General features: G+C 37.7%; 3 protein-coding genes and 1 long non-coding RNA gene across 4 annotated transcripts; 2 read left to right on the top strand and 2 right to left on the bottom strand.

Annotated features, from left to right (window-relative positions):
* The first annotated feature begins 5,452 nt into the window (after positions 1-5,452).
* On the top strand, positions 5,453-8,591 carry LOC121753322 (shikimate O-hydroxycinnamoyltransferase-like). Its single transcript, XM_042148579.1, has 2 exons — positions 5,453-6,075; positions 7,543-8,591. Exons 1-2 carry the CDS (start codon positions 5,677-5,679, stop codon positions 8,416-8,418), a joined length of 1,275 nt encoding a protein of 424 aa, XP_042004513.1. The 5' UTR covers positions 5,453-5,676; the 3' UTR covers positions 8,419-8,591.
* A 1,161-nt stretch (positions 8,592-9,752) lies between these two features.
* Positions 9,753-10,785, bottom strand: LOC121750729. Its single transcript, XR_006039931.1, has 2 exons — positions 10,222-10,785; positions 9,753-10,142 (listed from the first exon to the last, which is right to left on the bottom strand). It is a non-coding gene; the product is annotated as an uncharacterized LOC121750729 (long non-coding RNA).
* Positions 10,786-12,802: 2,017 nt separating this feature from the next.
* LOC121750469 lies at positions 12,803-15,195 on the bottom strand. Its single transcript, XM_042145007.1, has 2 exons — positions 14,246-15,195; positions 12,803-14,156 (listed from the first exon to the last, which is right to left on the bottom strand). The coding sequence occupies exons 1-2, from the start codon at positions 14,965-14,967 to the stop codon at positions 13,019-13,021; spliced, it is 1,860 nt and encodes a 619-aa protein (XP_042000941.1). The 5' UTR covers positions 14,968-15,195; the 3' UTR covers positions 12,803-13,018.
* A 3,510-nt stretch (positions 15,196-18,705) lies between these two features.
* LOC121750231 (proteasome subunit beta type-4-like) lies at positions 18,706-21,305 on the top strand. The gene is made up of 7 exons (XM_042144725.1): positions 18,706-18,855; positions 18,981-19,045; positions 19,253-19,329; positions 19,642-19,771; positions 19,874-20,033; positions 20,119-20,304; positions 21,026-21,305. Exons 1-7 carry the CDS (start codon positions 18,847-18,849, stop codon positions 21,137-21,139), a joined length of 741 nt encoding a protein of 246 aa, XP_042000659.1. The 5' UTR covers positions 18,706-18,846; the 3' UTR covers positions 21,140-21,305.
* Positions 21,306-21,390: the final 85 nt, after the last annotated feature.

Raw genomic sequence — 21,390 nt, 5'->3', positions numbered from 1 at the left:
CAAGTCCTTCGTCAGCGACAATCATGTGGTGCAAGATTATGCACGTATGCATGATGTCGACCATATTCTCCATAAACCACGTACGAGCCGGAGATTTGATAATGTGGAATCGAGCTTGTAGAACCCCGAACGCTCTCTCCACATCCTTGCGAGCAGCCGCTTGCTTCTGCGCAAAAAGAGCCTGTTTGTCGTCTATCGGCCTGTTAAACGTCTTCACGAAGGTTGGCCTCTACGGATAGATGTTGTCGGCAAGATAGTACCTCATTTTAAACTGGCGGTTGTTAGCGGTGAAGTTGATGGCCAAAGCTTTACCATTCAAAACTTCAGTGAAGAGGTCGGATTGGTTGAGCACGTTGATGTCGTTGTTTGATCCAGGGACCCCAAAAAACGCATGTCAAATCTATAGCCGGTAGTAGGCAACGACCTCGAGCATAATGGTGGGGTGGGTGCCTTTGTGGCCGCTCGTGTATGATCCCCTCCACGCCACAGGGCAATTCTTCCATTGCCAATGCATGCAATCGACACTGCCAAGCATCCTGGGGAATCCGTGCACTTGTTCGTGAAGTCGGAGCAGAAACTAACAATCTGTGGTGCTTGGCTTCCGGAGAAATTCGTCGGTGAAGGCTGCCCGGATGCCTTTGCAGAAGTTCACCAAACACAGTCTCCCAATGCTTTCCCCAATGTGCAGGTACTCGTCGAACAAGCTGACAGATTGCTGCAGTACATTTCTGGAGCGTCGTGAGACTGGGACGGCCAGTAGCGTCGAACCCTTCTTGGAAGTACTCTTCCCGGGCCGCCAATGTATTTGCGATATGCATAAATAGCTCCCGCCGCATGTGGAAACGGCGACGGAAGTAGGTATCTCCCCATACCGGGTTCTCACAAAAATAATCTCGTACCAACCTTGCGGCGGCTTCCTCCCGGTCACGATGGATGTATTTCCGGGGTCGATTTTGACGCGCCGCGGCTTCCTCCTCCTCCCTAAGTCGATCTTCTTCTAGCGATTCTTCCATTATTCGACGCATTTGCTCAAATGGATTCATGAATGGATTAAATTTGGGAGAAGAATTGGAGAGGAAAGAGAGATGATATGATAGTGATGAGAAGAAAAAAAGATGAGAGATAGTGTGTTTGCATGTAAAATGAAAGAGGTTAATAGGAGTATTTGTAGAATTAAAAAAAATAATAAAAAAATTAAATATTACCATTTGAAACTGTAATATTAACGTTAAAAATGTTTAAATTTGTAAAAAAAAATTGGAAAATTGATTTTTAAAAAAAAGTATTTATTGCGTCAGCATGACGACTCTCACTCGCCTGCCGGCTAGTGGGCGTCACACCTCGCGCCAGCGCTCACCACGTGGCGCTGGCGCGTGGCGAGACAGCCCGCCACCCCCTTCCCCCGGGCTAAGCAACGAGACGGACCCTCCACATCGGCGTCTCGATGCGGTTTTGTCTCGCCGGGACGAGATCGAGCCCGCATCGAGACGCTGATGCGGATGCTTTAACAATTGGGTTAATATTTTTTCTGGAGATTGATTAGATAAGATTGCTTAATTACGATTTGAATTCGGAATATGAAGAGATTAGGGCTTTAGAAATTGTTAATTAGTGTCAAATAAACTTAACCCGTTCACTATATAAAGTCTCATTTTGACTCAGTGCGGATTCAACAAATTGTTTTACTCTTGGATGAAAAAAACTTACTGAAAATATGTTTCACTTTTATAATAAAATATTAATTTTGTAACAAATGTAAGTGTAATAATTTATTGTAGACATGCTGAAATAATAAAGTGAAACATAATTTTTTACTTTTTTATTTTTTGTTGTTGTTGCAGACAGAGGGGAGTGTTGTATTGTGGTAACATCTGAATATTGAAGTTGCGTGTATGTTCCAGGCGAATTTTTGAGTAAAACTATAATGTCAGATCATGCTGAAAAATGAAAATTGTTAGAAAATTTAATATTTGGGTATGAATTGATATACTTCATTATCCCATATTATCCCACATATATACTAGTGTTATTAGTTTGGATTGTCCTATAAAATTATGCTTCATCTGTCTCATTTTAGGAGTTCCAATTAAGTTTGATTCGGATTATAAGATATGTCAAACATAATTGGAGGAAAAAGATATTAGAATATGAGTGAGTCCTATTTTTATATATTAGTTTTATATTAATAGAATTTGAGTGGAATGAAGTTAGTGGAATTGACTATAACTATCATCTATGGAATATTCTAACTGTGCGGACTAAAATGAAAACTGAGACTTCTAAAGTGGGACAGATGGAGTATTAATTCTAAATAAGAAAATTTTTAAATAATTAAATCATATGTGGATCCCACATTCTACTAAACTAATTTGACTATTTTTTTTGTGTTCTTCTTCTTGATATTAATTTATCATTGCATATTAAAATTTGCATTGTTCAACAAGAGGTGCTATTTTTATTGGGCGGATGGAGTGTTTTTTTTTGTTTAAATACACCATTATATGAAAATTGATGTGATTGTTTCCAAGCTTTAAATAATTGATTCTACGGGTATGTTTTATCAATCATGATTTTATAAATGGGAGTAGTATATTTATTTATGGTAGGTGCAGAATATTAGTTCTCGCTCATTTATGGATTAATATCAGGGCATACTTTATATTCAATCGAATGGTTATTCTTAATCCTTTTCCTTCTATCCAATTACTTATATACGTGTTTATATTTATTAGTTTCATTCTTGCAACCACGCTTAGATATTATATTGTAAATTGTTTGTATGTTTAAAATACTACAAATTTATTTCAAGTGTTAAGGTTTGAACGATTCAGCAATCGTACCAATGGCCAAATTCATTGTTTTACATACCGTCTTCATTTATATTTGTAATAAAGATCTCCAATAATTATTATCCATATACATCAATTTATGGTCCACCATTAAAACTCATTAAGGCCACCCGCAACGCGTCACGCAGGTGGCCCGTATCCCGTCACTCAGGGACGGGACGACGGCGTGAAGCGTTGCCGCACCCCGTCTCGTCCCCAGCCCATCACCAATCCCGTTCCGCCGCGACGAAACGCGAGACGGCTTGCCACGCGCCGAGGCGACATGGCGAGCTCCCTGACCATGCGTGACGCCCACTCGCCATCCCGCGAGTGGGCATCGTCACGCTGACGCAATAATTCATTTTTTTAAAATTTGAATTAAATAAAAAAAATAAAAAATAAAAAATGTGAAATGGTAATATTACCGTTAATAGCCGTTTTTCCTTTTATTTATTTATTTTTATTTTTTTACTCTATAAATACTCCTAATTCATCTTCATTTCACATACAGTTACACATCTATTCTTCCCAAATCATCTCAATTTTCTCTCCAATTTTCATATAACATCTCATCACAAAATGTCCGGCGATGGAAACTCCGGCGGTGGCGGCTCCGGCGGGTGGGATCTCAACGCGTTCGGCGACTGGGGGAGCATGTACAACACATTGGGTGGTTCCGGTTCGTCGACGCCGGGCACCCAGGGTTCATCGACGCCGGGGGGTACCAACCACCCAATTTTGATGTTGATGCATACGCCTGTCCCTCCGCCCCGTGGTATTCGCAGGGATTATCCCAGATTTGGGATGATTATCCGGTTCAACCCACTCCGGAAAAAGGCCGAGGCGGGGGAAGCTCCAGGGCGGAGGTCGAGGCGGACGAGGAGGAGGAGGATCTAGGCCGGCATCCGTACGACTCCGAAGAAACACTGGCTGTGTACAACGCCTGGATCAGCGTCTCGTACGATCCCCATCGTCGGGAATCAACAACCCCGGAAGTGCTTCTGGGAAAAGGTCACCGAGGCCTACCACGAGATTAAGCCGAAAAAGACCCGCCGCCGCACATATAAGATGCTCCGCGCTCACTTTGTCCGAGTCGACAGAGAGGTCAAACGATTCTGCGCCATCCACAAGAATGAAGCGGCTCATTACCAAAGCGGAGCCACGGGAGCCAACATTCTGAGGTCGGCTTTGCGGGTCTACTTCGACGACGCCGACAAACAATTCAAATATGTCGATGTTTGGGAGATCGTCAAGGACGAGGAAAGGTGGGTCGGCGGTGTGCGGTCCAGCACGGGCTCGACGTCGAAGCGCACGGAGCACACGGCGAGTGGCCAATACTCGTCTGGTGACGGTTCGGGCAGCGGCCCATAAAAGTTTGCCTAGCAGGAGGTTGAGACCCCGGCAGACGATGCCGGGGGATCCTCCTGTGGGCGCCGTCGGCCGCAAGGGAGAAATGCGGCGAAGACGGCTTGAGGGAGGAGGGGCAGAGCCGAATCAAGCCAGGCGGGCTCGGGGGACCCCCCAACTCCCTTATGGCCATGTACATGACCGCCACAATGGCAGACACTTCCCTCTGTACGCCCGCCCAATACCAAGCCTGGCTTAACGTAGTTGCGTTTATGGCGGCACAACTTGGCATTCCACCTCCTCACGGCTTCAGTGCACCTCCACCGCCTCCGGGGGATGATTCGCCGGTGGAGTAGTTTTTTTTATTTTGTAAAATTGTATTTTAAATTATGTCATTTATATTTTTTTAGGATTTTAATTATGTCTTTTTTATTTTTTTGAATTTTAAGTTGTATTTTTTTATGTTGTAATTTTATTTTATTTTTAATGAAGTGTGTTTTTTTAATTGAATTTGGTTGGAAATAAAAATAAAAAATGAAATTGAATGAATAGTAATTTAAGGGACGATTAAGAGACGGAGGGTTGCAGGTTCCGTCTCTTAGTTAAGGGATGAAGTAAAAAAGTATAGTGTGGCCCATAAATAGTAATTTAAGGGACGGTATAGTGACAGCGTTGTGGATGACTTAAATACTATTAATAATGTTGGTCTCTTGGTCTCACTATCCACTACTTTAATTGCTTTTCTTCTAATCTCTCTTACTTTATTAATTGTGCACTAATTCTTGTACTATCATTTTAAATGCTCGTATTTTTACAAGACGGAGGAAAAGGAAGTAGTAATAAGGATAATGTGAATAAATGTCAACCAAAACGAGGCAAGGTTCAACTATTTTTGTACTAACATTTTTGTACTTATTTCATCATTAATGTACATCTAATATTGGGGCACCATTTTGTGCATAACTGATTTAATTGTGATATGTCATGAAAACAATAATAAAAGTACCCTTGTTTGTCCCAAATATACACTTTTTTGGTTAAAATGTATGTAAACAAAAAATACGCTCTATAAAATCTGACGAGACAAGCCACTATACGTGCCAAGATTTGATATCTAAATAGTACCTTACTAAAATGAAAAGTGAGATTTATATTTCACCAATTTTTGCAATCCATTTTTTTATATTTATATATAAAAATGGGTACCGAATAAAATGCGGAGAATTGATGATGGAAGAGGGAGTAGAAAATATTGGTATCCATATGTTGATGTTGTGAAGAAATATTACTACTTTCAATTTGGTTGAGAGTCATGGTCATCCTCCTCATTTTTAAGCGCGGTAGTAGGTAAGGCAATTGCAATTATATAATGCACTCACTTTTATCTTCTTCTGTCCAAACAGACCCCTCCTTTTCTCCTCCACCACAAACCACCTCCTTCCATCAAATCGACTTCGATCAACACCAATAGCAAACAGCAATACCTAGAATTCAATCAGAAATGAAAATCGAGGTGAAGGACTCCACCCTGGTGCGTCCCTCGGCAGCCACGCCGCCGGTCAGCTTGTGGAATTCCAACGTTGACCTGGTGGTGCCCAACTTCCACACCCCCAGCGTCTACTTCTACCGCCCCACCGGCACCTTCGACACGGCGGTGATGAAGGCGGCTCTCGGCCGCGCGCTCGTGCCCTTCTACCCCATGGCAGGGAGGCTCAAGAGAGACGAGGACGGCCGGATCGAGATCAATTGCAACGCTGAGGGCGTGCTGTTTGTGGAGGCGCTGTCCGACGGTTCGGTGGATGATTACGGCAATTTTGCCCCGACTTTGGAGCTCCGGCGACTCATTCCGGCGGTGGATTATTCCCTCGGAATATCCGAATACCCGCTTCTCGTGTTGCAGGTATGTTATTGGTATCGTTTTTTTAGTGTATACTGTATTTAAGATTCCTGTTAATCGTTATAAATATTTTTTGGAATTGAATACAAGACATTTAATTACATTTACTATTAAGTCCAAAGAAAAAGTTAATATTAATTGTAAGATAGAAAAAAAATAGAGTAATTAAAGACGATGAGTATCTACTTAGTTGGGAATAAAATTAAAGACAATTAATATTTACTTTTTCTCTCTCACAATTAATAGTAACTTTACTACAGTATTTTATTTTAAAAAATAGTTTCACAAATGAAGTGTGACGTCTTCGTTGTGACCAAGCAGTAACTATTTATATACTCATTCGTTCTTGAGAAAATGGTCTTTTGCCATCTTCGTTGTAACCAATGTTTTAAAAATCGAATCGGCAAGCGAACCGGCGTCATTACTGGTTCACTGGTTCAACCGGTTCACTGGTCGAACCATTGGTTGAACCGGAATACTGTTTATATATATATATATTTATTTAGTAGTAAATAATAAAATTTAATTAAATATTTTATCAGTAAATATTATAGTATTATGCATTTAATAGTATTATTATAGAAAACAAGTCTTGTACTAGTATATTAGAATATTTAATGACGTTAAGATTAAATACAATAATAAATTATAATACACAATATTAAAAACTAGTATTGAACTCTATGTATAATTATAAACTCCTATATTGTAAAATATTAGTGATTGTAAAAGTATAATTAAAATATAAGAAATATATTATAATTAACAATTTCTTAAAAGAATATAAAATTAAAATGAATTATTAGTTTCGGTGGAAAAATAATTTCAGATTTAATGTATAAGAATAATTAATGTTCATAATATTTCAAAATGACCATGTGGTTGAGTGGTAAAGGAGTAGGTATTTAGAGATAAGGTCATGTGTTCAAGTCCTAGCAACAAATCTCAAAAAAATATTTTGGAAAAGTGAAAAACCGATTTCCGATTCACGGTCGGACCGGCCGGTCGAACCAACGATTCAATGTGCTAGTGGTTTTTAGGGGTGAACCGGACCGGACTGCCGTCCGGTCCGCAGTTGAACCGGTCGAACCGACCGGTCCGGTCTGGTTGTGCTAGTGGTTTTTAGGGGTGAACCGGACCGGACTGCCGGCCGGTCCGCAGTTGAACCGGTCGAACCGACTGGTCCGGTCTGGTTTTTAAAACGCTCTTTGTAACCAAGTTTCATGTTTATTCAATTTAGTGAGTTCAAATCTGTATATCCAAGTCCATTGTCTAGTTGAATCAGATTGTATTGTTGAATATTGATCGGAGAATATAAGATGTCACAAAGGTTATGGTACTAGAAATTATTTAAAATCTAAAATCCAAATTAAGTAGGCAATTAGTTCTAATAGGACTCCAAAACCCGATAGCGTTCTGATTTTTTTAAGTAAAATAGTAGGAGATGCTCTAACTCCAAGTTCTATACAGGTGACATTTTTCAAATGTGGTGGAGTTTCTTTGGGCGTGGGAATGCAGCACCACGCGGCCGACGGATTTTCCGGGCTTCACTTCATCAATACATGGTCCGATATGGCCCGGGGACTAGACATCACCCTCCCGCCATTCATCGACCGGTCCCTCCTCAGGGCACGCGATCCCCCTCAGCCGCAATTCAAGCACATCGAGTACCAGCCCCCACCGGCCATGAAATCCTATGGTGCGGATGAGACTGTAGTTTCGATATTCAAGCTACCTCGGGACCAACTCAATACTCTCAAAGCCAAGTCCAAGGAGGCCGGTAACACGGTCACTTATAGCTCCTACGAAATGCTATCGGGCCACATATGGCGCTGCGCCTGCTTGGCACGTGGCCTGCCCGAAGACCAAGACACGAAGCTGTACATCGCAACAGATGGGCGGTCTAGGCTCCAGCCCCCGCTCCCACAGGGCTACTTTGGCAACGTGATCTTCACGGCCACGCCCATGGCCGTGGCAGGGGACCTGGAGTCCAAGCCCGTCTGGTACGGCGCCAGTAAGATCCACGATGCATTGGCCAGAATGGACAACGAGTACTTGAGGTCTGCTCTGGATTACTTGGAGCTCCAGCCCGACCTCAAGGCGCTTGTTCGAGGGGCGCACACGTTTAGGTGCCCTAACCTCGGGATAACGAGCTGGGTGAGGCTCCCGATCCACGATGCTGATTTTGGGTGGGGGAGGCCCATCTTTATGGGGCCGGGAGGCATAGCGTATGAGGGCCTGAGCTTCGTACTGCCCAGCCCATCCAACGACGGGAGCCTATCCGTCGCGATATCCCTGCAGGCAGAGCATATGAAAGTCTTCGAGAAGCTGCTCTATGAGATTTGAATTCTGTCAAATTTCCCATCTGGCCTCGTGTGTTTGCAGGGCTGTTTTGCACATTATTATTTCGTTTTTACCTAAGCAACAAATGCTGATCTGTAAGGATTTTGATGCTATTCTTGCTTCATGAATGTCTACAAGCAGTACTCATATATTGTGGTTCGATTTATTAGTTCAAATTTTGTGTTATCAATATTCCTATTGTATTCATCTTTAAATCAAAATGTAGGATCTAGATATGGCTTTATTCCTCGTGGAGATATTTTGTTTTGTGGAAATATATAGTAGTACTATTATAGAATTGAAGAATGATTAGCAGATAATTTCTTAATTACACGACGAAAGTATGAGGCAAAGTGCCAAACATTTATACATCATGAGCCACATTATACTACAGTTGGAATATTTAATCAATCATGTCTTGTAATTCAAAATAAATGTAATCTTTCTGTGTAATTTATCGAATTTATTGATAAATAAATCTTTTCATTTTCAGAACTTGACATTGTCACATCGGGGATTTATTTTAGTTACGGATTGAATTGAGTGATACACGCATAAAAAAAACATGCATTTCAAATCAAACAATAGAAATAAATGCTATTGCAATTTGCAAACAGAGCATTCGAGATAGAATTGAATGCCATTGCAAACGTGACAGTTGTAATGCGACACTAGGAATATTTATAATTTAATACAATTAACATTTTTGCATATATATTTTTTGATAATTTTATTACTTTGGTGAAAAGAAAGTTTCTCACTATCTGAAATACTAAAGCACATGGCCTTACAATTGAGAAAAACAAAATATCTCAAAATAAAAGCCTTAAATTATACTCCATTCGTCCGCGAAGAATATAATTCCTATTTTTCTATTTTAGTCCGTCCGTGAATAAGCGTCACGATTCATTATTACTATAAAAGGTAAGAGTCTCTCATTCCACTAAATCATTTCACTCACATGTAATTTAAAACTAATATATACAAGGAAGACTCAAATTTCACTAACTATCTATGAAACTGATTTTGGTTGGGGTAAGCCGGAGTTTATGGGGTTAGGCCGAGCCTGCGAAGGTCTAACGCTTCTGCTGCCCGGCCCGACCGATGATGAGAGCTTATCTGCTTGGAGGCAGAGCATTGAAAATATCATCTACTATGAAATTAGAAGCAAAACAAGCTCTGTTTTCCTCTGTTTCTTTATGGTTTGTGCATGAATCCTAAAAATGTTTGGATAAGTTCTATCATATGGTGGTGTAATTTTTTGTTTTCTATTATTTATGAAATAAATAAAACACAAGAATGAAACTAGAAACGTCTCATATGTGACATGTGAAGTCTAGCACGATCTTTGTTTCCAATGTTTGTATTAATCAAAATAAATTCTACAAGAAAATATAATAAAACACAATCTTCTGTTTCATCAATGCCACACGCTATTTAGTAGTACCAAACAAGCAGGCAATCAGCAACCAAATATAGCAACAAATACAAAGAAAAAATAAACTCAAAGACTATAAAACACACAATACTTGTTGTTCATGAGAAGAAGCTGAAACCAACAACGGCGGCGAATAAAAATAAGCAAAGCCTATAGGTTGGCGCAGCGTTCTTCTCGCCTGGCCGCTTGTGAACAACGTTGGCACCTCCGTATGCGCCTTTCCCTTTCTGCCCCTTACCGGTAAAGGTGATCTCCTCCACTGTCGTGAGCTTTCTTGCATGGCCAGAATCTGTTTAGAAGCTCTATTTCAAGATTCATAACCAATGGAACTAAACTGAAAAACAGACAACTGATAGGAAGTTTCTCACCATGTGTTATTTCCATATTCGGGAACGACGAAATCAGTAAATCTTTGCTCCTTAGCATATCAAGATCTTGATGAGCAAAAGCTGTTATGAAATTAGATGTGCATAATACTAAGAGGATTAAAATCCAAGCCAAGGACTTCATTTTTCTTATTTCTCTCTCTCTCTCTCTCTCTCATTTATGAATATGGTAGATGGACAGTGTTATATAGTGAAGCAAAATTTTGGAAACTCAAAAAATAGAAAATGATGTTTTAGTGATGGGCCGAAAAAGGATCGATATATTGAATAATTAAAGTAGACAAAAACCAAATTTAAATGATATCACAAAATGGGAATTGTGGAGTACATAAGTTATTGAGTTTTGGTGGTAAGCAAGAAGGTTTTGTAATTAGAATTATTATTTCAAATTAAGGTAACTTGTGTCTTCTCGAAGATGGCTGGCCTAGTGGTTAATTAGTGATTTCTAAAACCAAATTTTAAAGAGGCTTGTGAAGTAGTAAAAGCCAAAATTTATTGATCAAGAACTTTATAGTTATGATATCACCCATTTGAAAATCACCTTTCTTACACAACCATCACACTTCACACCCATAAAATTCAAAAATTTATTCTCAAGGTGAATGTAATGGCTGGAGTCGTATGTATATTTTTTGACCTATATTTCTATCCCTTTTGTTTAAGCTAGTGAATTGATAATGAAGTTTAACTAGGCTCCCTTTTCAGTTTTGGTAGGACCTTACTGAAAGACATAAGTAACTTTACAAGATTGGCTTATCAATAAAGGAAGATATGCCTGAAGCTAGATATGGAATTTTCCATATTCTTGCATTTGCTTGTGCTGGCCATCCTAGAATCTTCTCTCTTTTGTCTGCCCAAATTGCAGCTGGAAGTATTATGCTTATGGCCCATGCATTTAAGTTTTAGGATTAATGGTGCAAATGAGTTGAACAATATTTATGTTAGATGCTTTGAATTTGAGGTTGCCTGAAATTTTATTACCTAATCATATGTCAGAATTGTTATGCATAGGGATTTTCTGTTACATTTTTCAAATTGGAATTGAAACAAATAGGTCAAATAGGGTAAAATTATATGTTCAATGTTGTTTGTTGTGTATATAGGTCGATCTTGAAATGAGCCTGGACTTCCCCTTCCTAATTTCTGAAATCGAAGTTGTATTACTTTCCGAGTGAGTGCGAATAAATTTGGTGACTATATTGTCTATTTAAATATAATATGATTCACAGACTAAATTTTGTGTAATGTATCCACAGACTTATTCTTTGTCCTCTAAATAATTTCCTTTAAATTAAATCAATTCCCCACAAATTTCTCATATTTCAACAAATGTATCATGTTTACCTCATGTGAAAAGAAGTAAGAGATTTGAATATTAAATACTACGTAAGATCATTAATTTCTTACTCCATTATTCATTTTACTATTACAAAATACCATAATTCAACAAATTAAAGGTGTTTAAAAATTATAACTACTCCATAAACGAACATATATTATTGATCTTACTTCGGAACTTAGAAAACGCTGAAATGAATGAATTGAAATTGCTTCCGTCTTCTTGAATTTAAATGATGTCGTTTAAGAAAAGTTGGGAGAAATTGATAATGCTAGATTTTTGGAATACGTTAGAAAGTCTATGTACGAAAACGTCGATGTCGAATACAATGTATTTACTTGAAAACAATTTAAATTCAAATTGAATTTAACTAAAAATATTGAAAAAAATGTTGATAGTTTTTCAAAACTTGTGCAAGACATAAAACAGTCCCGCATAAAAACATGGACTAATATACTAATATTGCTATAATAAATAGCCCCCTTACATATCAAGGTGATATGAATGGTATCTTTTGATAATTTTTAAAAAGGTTTATGCGGGTATTTTTTTTTAATTGCAATACATAGTGACTTGCCTACCCGCTTTGAGCATTTGAAGTTGGTATTTGAGAAGCTGCAAAAGTTCTACCTCTTTGCTAAATAAAGTGTAAGTTTATGGTCAAATATTTAGGCCATGCGATCACTATGAAAGGAATAACAGCTTGTGAAAAGAAACTAAGGATGATGGCGGAATGGACTGATATAATTGACATAAGAATTCTTATGATTTTGTAGCATTCCTTAATTTTATTGAAGAGTGATTCATGCATTTGAAAAATGAGTAGCAAAGTTACAAACAAATTCTCCAATTTCCTTAATTGATAATCTTTTAATAGAATGGGATTCTTTACTTTTGTTTTAGTGCTGATTTCGGACAACTCTCATTTATAAACCGCACATTAAAGTCGAATTATTCCTTTTCAAACGAATATTGGCTATAGAAAGATGGCATGCGAATATTTATATGAACGCATCACCAATTCAATAAGTTGATTGTTTTTTTCTTTTCTATTTAGGAGTTTAAAACACTCCCACTTTGAGAAAGAATAGATAAAATTGTCCTTAAAGAGAATGAACTAAAATCAAAGCAAACAAAGTTGAAACTTACTAAAGTTTGATCAACCACACACGCAGCCCACCATATTTATTGAGTAAGTACTATATATAATCTCTTTAGTGGAAGCCCAAATACAAGTGCATATGGTAATTTAAAAAATTACAACAAAATATAGTAGTACAAAATATAATACACACAATTGTCAATCATGAAATCTATGTAATAGAAACTCAAACCATCACACGACAATTCAAATTCAGAAGAAAATAGCAGTGACAGTGGGAGACCATATCAACCAATTTATTGTTGAAGCTAACAAACACACACAACTTAGAGAAGTTGTTATTCGACTGGGAAAATTTGAGATAGGCGCCACCTAGCGCAGCGGTCCAAACACATGAAGAAGTTGCATGAGGAGCAATGAAATCCAGCCGGATCTGCACCATCAGGCCTTTGAATTGTGAAACGACAAACGTCGCAGCGCAGTTTAGTGGTGACAAGTTTAAACGTGAGAGGATGAGGGTGAACATCACCCCTCACGTTGTACTGCTGCCCAAACTTGACATTTCGACAATAACCAGATGCTTCAGGAAAGCAGGAGGCATGGAAGGAGGTATCGCAGCGGCCGCATTGGTACATCCACCCCCTTGGATGCATTTCTAGTTCGCAGCCGTCGCAATAGAAGTCGCCTGGATGGTTGAATCGCCCTTCATACGTCAGCGGCAATGGGTGCTTCTCCCACCTGTGCTTGTTCACCTGCGGCAGCAATATACATCTGTAGCACAGAGTGAAATTGCAGCTGCTGCATTTGTACAGTACACCAAACCATACTGTGCACACACAACCGCGACAGAGGCCTTGCCGACCATCTCCTCTGGTCGGCAAATACTTGAGATAAAGATGATGGTTTGGATGCGCCTCGTGTTTGATGGCTGTGGGAAGTGAAGCGCACTTGACATCCACTTTGAAGTTGCATTCTATACAAGTGTAGCGCAGTCCATTTGATAAGTAGTCACAGACGCTGCATGTGTCCCAGAAGTTGAGTTTGGGACAAGCTTCAAGGATTAGGTTGTGATGAGGTATGTGTAGTGGATGAGAGGGGAGCTCTGGCGGTAAGTTGAAGCACGCCAAGTGGAGAAAGTATTTGCATTCACCACAGCTCATGTACCTATAGTGGTCTGGAGATGAAGATGATTGGTGTTTCTTGTATGGAAATATAGGCATAGTGCAGGCATCACATGCTAATTCAACATCACCTTCTTCTTCTTCATCGTCCTCCTCCTCATCATCATCGATTTCTGAAATGGATGATGAGACTAAGCTCAACTGATGACGATGGAAAGGAAATGAGTATTTTTGGACATCAGGAGCTGAGATGACTACCATTTGTCCTCTTTCTCTGGTAACAAACGGCTTGATTAGATCTTCATGCACGTCGCGAAATGGAAACGAGACAACCTCTTGATCGTTTGCATCATGACTAGTGCAGTGCAAGAAAATAGCATTAAATCATTAATAGTCCAATTTGGAAACTATAACATGAGACATAAACTTGAAATGGTATCTTACAATTCTGTGGGAGAGGGGGGATTGATGGCACACTTGATGTGAACAACGTATCTGCAAATTTGGCAATGATACACCCAACGGTTGGCCAACAGATCTTTGGTGCATATATCGCATGTGTAGAAATAATCAGTATACTGTATTGGGAGGTAGAAAGCAAGGGAGAGAGGATGGTGGTGGTGGTTGTAGTAGGCAGTAAGGGGCAAGGCGGCACAGTCCTCGTGTATCCAATACTGGCAAGGGAGGCATTCGTAGGATCTTCCGGTCTCCATGGTGCCACAGGCGTCGCAGTTGAAAGAATGGCGTTTCTTCATGAGAATGAGTTGGTGTTGTGGGTGGCTGGGGTGCTGTATGCATATCTGCTCATCGGCCACATGCTTCACGCCAGCAGCGAGTTCACACTGAATGTGGAGTTGGAAGTTACAACCTGAACTAGTACAAAAGTAACCAATTCTCCGTATTTTATATTGACACGCTGCACACTCCCTTGGAGTGTCAGCTAATTTGAGGACGAGTGTGTGTTGTGGGTGCCTAGAATGCGTAATCTTAGTCGGCCTTTCTGCACAGTCGGTGTGCAAGTATTTCTTATTACCGCATTTGGCGCATCCGTAGGCTGCCTCTTCAAAGAAATATCTACCACACCCATAGCAAAAATCGTTGTTATCATTTCGAATAAGCGTCAGAGGATGCTCATGAACGAAGTGATCAATACTCTCCTCCTGCATCTCTCTGTATGTGTGGGTGTGTGTGTTAGAGGAGAAACCTTTATGCTGTAATATCCCAGAAATCAAACGTCTTCTTTTACTAGCTCACTGTCCCCACTGCTTCGATATAGTTCACCAAGCAAAGCATCAATCAAGGAAACGAATATCGTTTCTACTAAAATTGAGGTAACGAATAGAATCAAACAAAATGCAAATGTGAAAAAAGGACAGAGTAAATAAATTAGACAGTATTAGGTCCTACAAACCTCAAATTAGAGCAAAGTACATACTCTAATTTTTAGGTCCATCATTCCTTTCTTGCTGTGTAGACATTACTTTCAAGCACAACTTTTTTATATGGACAGTTATAGAGGGGAGCAGATCCTCTGCTGTGGTACAAATCACAGCACCAAGTGCTGTGCATAAAACGCTGAAGATAACAAATGAAACGCAGCACTAATTCATTTTGTTCAAACACTACTACCTCCTTGGGCCCCACCTCACCGATCCATTCTCATTTCTCTCCACAAAATATATACGTAGTGGAGTAATGTATTTATAAAGCTGATTCCAACATATTTATTCATTAATTAAAAATAAATTTGCATTATTAATATTTATAGCAAAATTTTAGTCATCAGTTATCAACAATGAATTTGCAATATTAATATTTATAGCAGAGAGTGAAATATAATATTTAAATATATTTATATAAAATTGATTCAATGTTTTTGTCATAGATTACTAAAAATGAATTAGTGGTAATAATCATAGTTATAGTCTTATAGGAATGGGTGTAATTGTGAAAAAAAAAACTAAATATTATTGGATGTAATTGTGATAAAAATTAAATACTATTGTAATATGTAAAATTATTTAATCATAAAGGAATCATTATTATAAAGAAATTTTCTTCACCGGGAAAATCGATATTTGATATACATATTTAGTCCCAATCAAAATCAGCTTTATTGAAATCAACTTAAAAATATTATTACTAGAAATATTGATAATGTAAATTATTTTTAACAATTAATCACAAAAATATTAGATTAACTTTATATATTATTACTACTAATATATTTTGTGGGAGAGAATGGATCGGTAGGTGGGGCCCAGGGAGGTAGTGGTGTTTGAACAAAATGAATTAGTGCTGCGTTTCATTTGTTATCTTCAGCGTTTTATACACAGCACTTGGTGCTGTGATTTGTAGCACAGCGGAGGATCTGCTCCCGTTATAGAGCTATCTACAATTGAGATCATTCAAGTTAAAGAAACTTCTTGAGTTTTAGTTTTACTCTATCAACTGCCTAAATTCAAACACCATTACAACTATAATGAATAAGATGGAGTGTGATAATTGAGTAATTTTTAAGACAGAGAAGTAATTGCAAAGACTGCCAGAAAAAATAAAGCTACTACTTTAGGAGATGGGTGAATTAGCAAGTGAACGGTAGACTCAAAACTAAGTGGTTGAGTTATTTTTTAAAAATATTTATGAATGTCTTACTATTATATAAATTAATAATTATACAATCACAAGTGGTAATTAAAAATATAAAATAAAATGTTTGCAACTCTTATATAAATAGAAATATAATAATTGAAATAATTATTTGTAAGAAAGTAGTACAAATTTGAGAAAATAAACTATTTGAAACTCTTATATAGATAGTAATAATCACTAAAACATAATTAAAATAAATTATTTGACAAAAAAATAGTTGAAAAAGAGAAAAAAAATAAAACATTTGGAACTCTTATATAAATAGGAATAAAATAATTGAAATTAATTATTTTAAAAAATACTATCTGATAAAGTGAAAAGAAGAAAAAAAAATGAAATACGGGGGATGAGATTCGAACATGGGTCTCGACCTAAGCAATAGATGTATTCCGCCATTACAGCTTTAGCTTGAAACCCTATTGCTCTTGAACCAAGCAACATATACATGAGGCGTCAAATTTGGGGGTACACTTGTTTTACAATGAATCCGTTGTCGGTTTCAATGATCATGTTGTGCAATGTAATGCATGTGTACATGTTATCAGCTAGCACACCTTTGTACCATATAATTGGTCTTGTCACAATCACAACCCGCACTTGGAGAACACCGAATAATCGTTCGACATCCTTTCGCGCAACCTTTTGCATATGGGTGAAACGAACGCTTTTTGGCCGTATGGGACAAGAAATTGTGTTTGTGACACGAAGGTGGGTCATTTCGAATAGATGTCGTTGATGAGATAATATCCTATTTCGTACCGATTACCATTGGATATGAATTGTATGCTCAGGGCATGCGGTGGCGTTTAAGGGCGAAGGGCGGAATTTTGCAGGCTGCTCGCTAATGCTCTAATGAATTCTCTACCCAATATCAAGAAGACCTGTATATGTAGTGGTTTTTCATTATTTGCCGTTCTTACTCTTTCATTATTTATTACTACATCATATCAATATATTTTATATGTCTGTGTGATTAATTGCAGTTGGCATGGCCAAAGGCCTTGCCTACCTGCATGAAGAACATATGTGTGTGACTAATAGCATCTGGCATGGTCAAGGGCCTCTCAAAAGAACAACCAGAAAACATGTGGATTAAAACTTAATGCTTTTTCTCTTAGCTGAATATTCAGAACAACCAGAGAACAAGTAACACAAACTGACTTGTAAAGAGTTCCGTTCATATCTCTAACTAAATCTAAGAATCTGAAAATTAAAGTGGTCCAATTATAACCTGTTATATAACACAAACAATATAGCAACGAGAGAAGAAACAAAACAAGTCCATAATGGTGTGTGATCATGTTAGCATGAAAACGGCAGCTGTGAAAATATCTAGCTAGAGATTTGTTTGAAGCTCATCCAAGCTAAAACTCAGAATTCATCAAGACATTTGCATACATGCTATCAAGTGTTTTATCGATGCATTTATCTATTGTTCTTGGATATGATCAATTTTATTAGTTATTATCAAACTTCATACAATCATATATCATGGGAGTTGCAGTAGGCAAATTAATGAACCAAATATATAGATTGGAACTCATTAGGTAAGATTATGAAAGCTGTTTCATGAATGCAGACTCACTAGGCCGAACATAAGAGGTTGTAGGAGGCGGAACCGAAACTGGGAAATATTGTGGCGGCGATTGGACTCCGCCGGCGACCCGGTAAAATAGATAGGTCAAGTAACTTGTTAAAGCTGAGTCATTTTTTTAAGTGATGGAATAAGTTTATTGGTTAATTATAAGTAAATAGAAAAATATGTATCATTATTAATTGATTTTGATCATTTTCTTTTTACCAACGAGTGTGTTTATTTCCTTTTACTTTACTTCCTTTTTAGCTTATTTTCTTTTAGTTTTATTTTTTCATGAGTCTAGAGTTCTCTTTATCTATATAAAGCTTCATTGTTAAATTAAAAAGACATATTTGTGACAATTGTCTTTCATTCTATCTTACTACTTAGACGGTTCTTCCATCTCGTTACTATTCCGTTTGTGAACTATCACATTTTCTAATAATAATATTTAAAATACTTATTTATTTTATCTTTCTTGAATTTTAGTAATTGTATATTAGAATTGGTATCGTTTCAAAAGTTTTGATTCTTAAACGATGGATGTAGTATAATGAACAATTGAGTAAATAATGTGTGTGTTAATTATTTTCAAAATATTTCTAGGAGTATCTTATTTCTTTTTTCAATTAATGTCATCAACTGCGATTAATTAACATTACCGGTTGGTGTGGCCCAATACGGAGCCCATCAAAATTAACCATTAGAAGAAGCGCACTGTTGTCTTGAGGAAAGGGAAAACCGAGTGCAGAATATTGATTTACAATTAAATTGTTTCTCAACTCTCTCCAGCGTTTCTGAAATACTATCAATTACAATGATGCATGTACGTTTACTCATTTCTGCATTCCCTGTTCGTGAAATTGCAAAGATCAATGCTGCTATTATTATTATTATTATTATTCTTTTATATTTCTGATTTTTTCCAAATTTCCCCCCTTTTGCTTGCAGTTGGCCGATTCAGCTCCAGTTACGAACAATTTGCTCGCCTCGGAAGCCGATTCTCAAAGAACTCTGTATGATCCTCATGGTTTATTTACTTGCAAAGATCTGACAATTTAAAATTTCTTCTGAACTAGGGTTTTAGCTGGTCCGATTTTGATTTTTTCTGGTATAATTTGTAGGGTTAGCCTAATTCGTATAATTTCTGCTTAGTTATATGTTTTCGTGTGAATGGCTGGTTGTGATGGAGAATTTTATTTTGGGCTTTTTTTTTTGTGTAGGTATCCGTATGTTACAGGGACCTCAGTGATCGGGATTAAGTACAAAGATGGACTTCTCTTTGCCGCTGATATGGGAGGTTGGTTTTGCAATATGCATCGTTAATTCATATTTGTGAAATGTTTCTTTGATTGTTTACTTGCTCAAAAAATTGATAAGTGATGTGAGTTTTACACCTTGGTTTGTTTAAATGACTAAATGCCTAGGACTAATTTTGAATACTTGATCTTGTTCCTTGTAGTCCTAGTGATTTTAGCTGTTCAAACAATACTGATTTCATTGTTTGCTTTAGATTTTGTGGTTGATTCTATTATTTTTGTCCACTATTACATGAGAATTTCTTTTGATAGCTTAGCATACAATAGTTTTTCATAATGCGATTTCATGATAGGTTCATATGGGTCCACCCTTCGTTACAAGTCCGTGGAAAGACTAAAGTCGGTGGGGAAACATTCTGTTATTGGTGCTAGTGGCGAGATCAGTGATTTCCAGGAGATCATGCGGTATCTTGATGAGCTTATGTAAGGCATCTTTGTGACGTGATACCTCATTGTACTGGCTCCTGTTTTAGTTTTCTTGCACTGCTACTATGACTCATTGATTTGCATATTTTGTGAATGCAGCTTGTATGATAACATGTGGGATGATGGCAATTCCCTGGGTCCGAAAGAGGTGCATAACTATCTGACAAGGGTGATGTATAATCGCCGCAATAAGTTCAATCCGCTATGGAATTCACTGGTACTTGGTGGTATAAAAAACGGACAAAAGTATCTTGGAACAGTATGTATTAGATTTCTAAGTTCTCTATCACATTTTACTCAAACTTTAGTTATAGTGTTTTTATTTTCTTGTGATACAATTTCAGGTTAGCATGATCGGAGTCAATTATGAGGACGACCATGTTGCAACTGGGTTTGGAAACCACCTGGCTAGGCCGATTCTTCGTGATGAATGGCATGAGAACATGACTTATGAAGAGGGTGTGAAGTTACTGGAGAAATGCATGCGGGTGCTTCTCTACCGTGACCGATCAGCTGTCAACAAACTTCAGGTATGTTTCATGATTTCATCAGCCATGAAATTTAATTTGGTCACTCTTTATGCTGGTTTGGCTTTATTTATAAAGTACTAATACATTTTCTGTTTTTAAAATGCTTATGAAATTGTTTCTTTGAAGTAGAAAGGTGTATTAATATATTTTAATCTTAATCTTAAATCCTTCTATTTGATTTCATGGACCACCAATATGTTCCTTTCCCATAAAAATCCATCGTAAAGTATCGACACTAGTTGACCTTTTTCCTCAGCTGGCTATGCTGTGCATAGTGTTGGTTGGTTCAATCATGCCCTACATGTTGCTGTGCATCTCCTGCATATACGTATATATATAATCCTTTTGGGCTGTAATGATTGATGACATATCATACTATAGTTTGCTTTTACTTAAATTAGTGAGAATCCATTTATATGTTTGACTAGACATAAAAACAACTCAAAGGTCAGAAAATCAATAGCATAATAACGCCAATGGATTAACTGCCAATAATAAAACTGTATCTATGTTTTAAAACACAAGATAGAACTATGAGCTCTAGGATGTTAATTGTTTAGATAACTTGAAAACAATGCTCTCAATTCTACAGCTCACTTCATATTATATGACTTTAAGTCCACAATAAATTTGGTTCATACACTCTGTGTACTTTAATCTTGATTTCTATTTAGAAGTTATCCTAGACTCTGTTTCTAATAATAATGGATCTTGGTTCCAGATTGCAAAGATCACAGACGAGGGCTTCACACTTTCTGAGCCATACTCATTGAAGACCTTCTGGGATTTCAATGCTTTCAAAAATCCCACTCTTGGCGCTGAGGGTTCATGGTAGTTCTATGGATTCTCAAATATATTCTGCAGGTTTCGGTTGTATTCGTATCTTTACTTAAAACAGGGTTGAATCTTTTCTGTTATGCTGATATACATTTAGAAACAAATTTGATAAATTTGTTAAACCGTGAATTCATATGCGTGCTTTATCAAGATTGAGTTTTGGAGTTGTGGTCCCCTACTATTTGCAAACCTTAATTGCTCATGCGATCTCGCATCCTCTTACACAAAGGGTGTTGGCGTTGTGTCGTT

This window comes from Salvia splendens, chromosome 10 (assembly GCF_004379255.2).
Source record: "Salvia splendens isolate huo1 chromosome 10, SspV2, whole genome shotgun sequence".
NCBI classification, from domain to species: Eukaryota; Viridiplantae; Streptophyta; class Magnoliopsida; order Lamiales; family Lamiaceae; genus Salvia; species Salvia splendens.
Note: the sequence above shows the minus strand (reverse complement) of the source record. Positions and strands in the feature narration are given on the sequence as shown.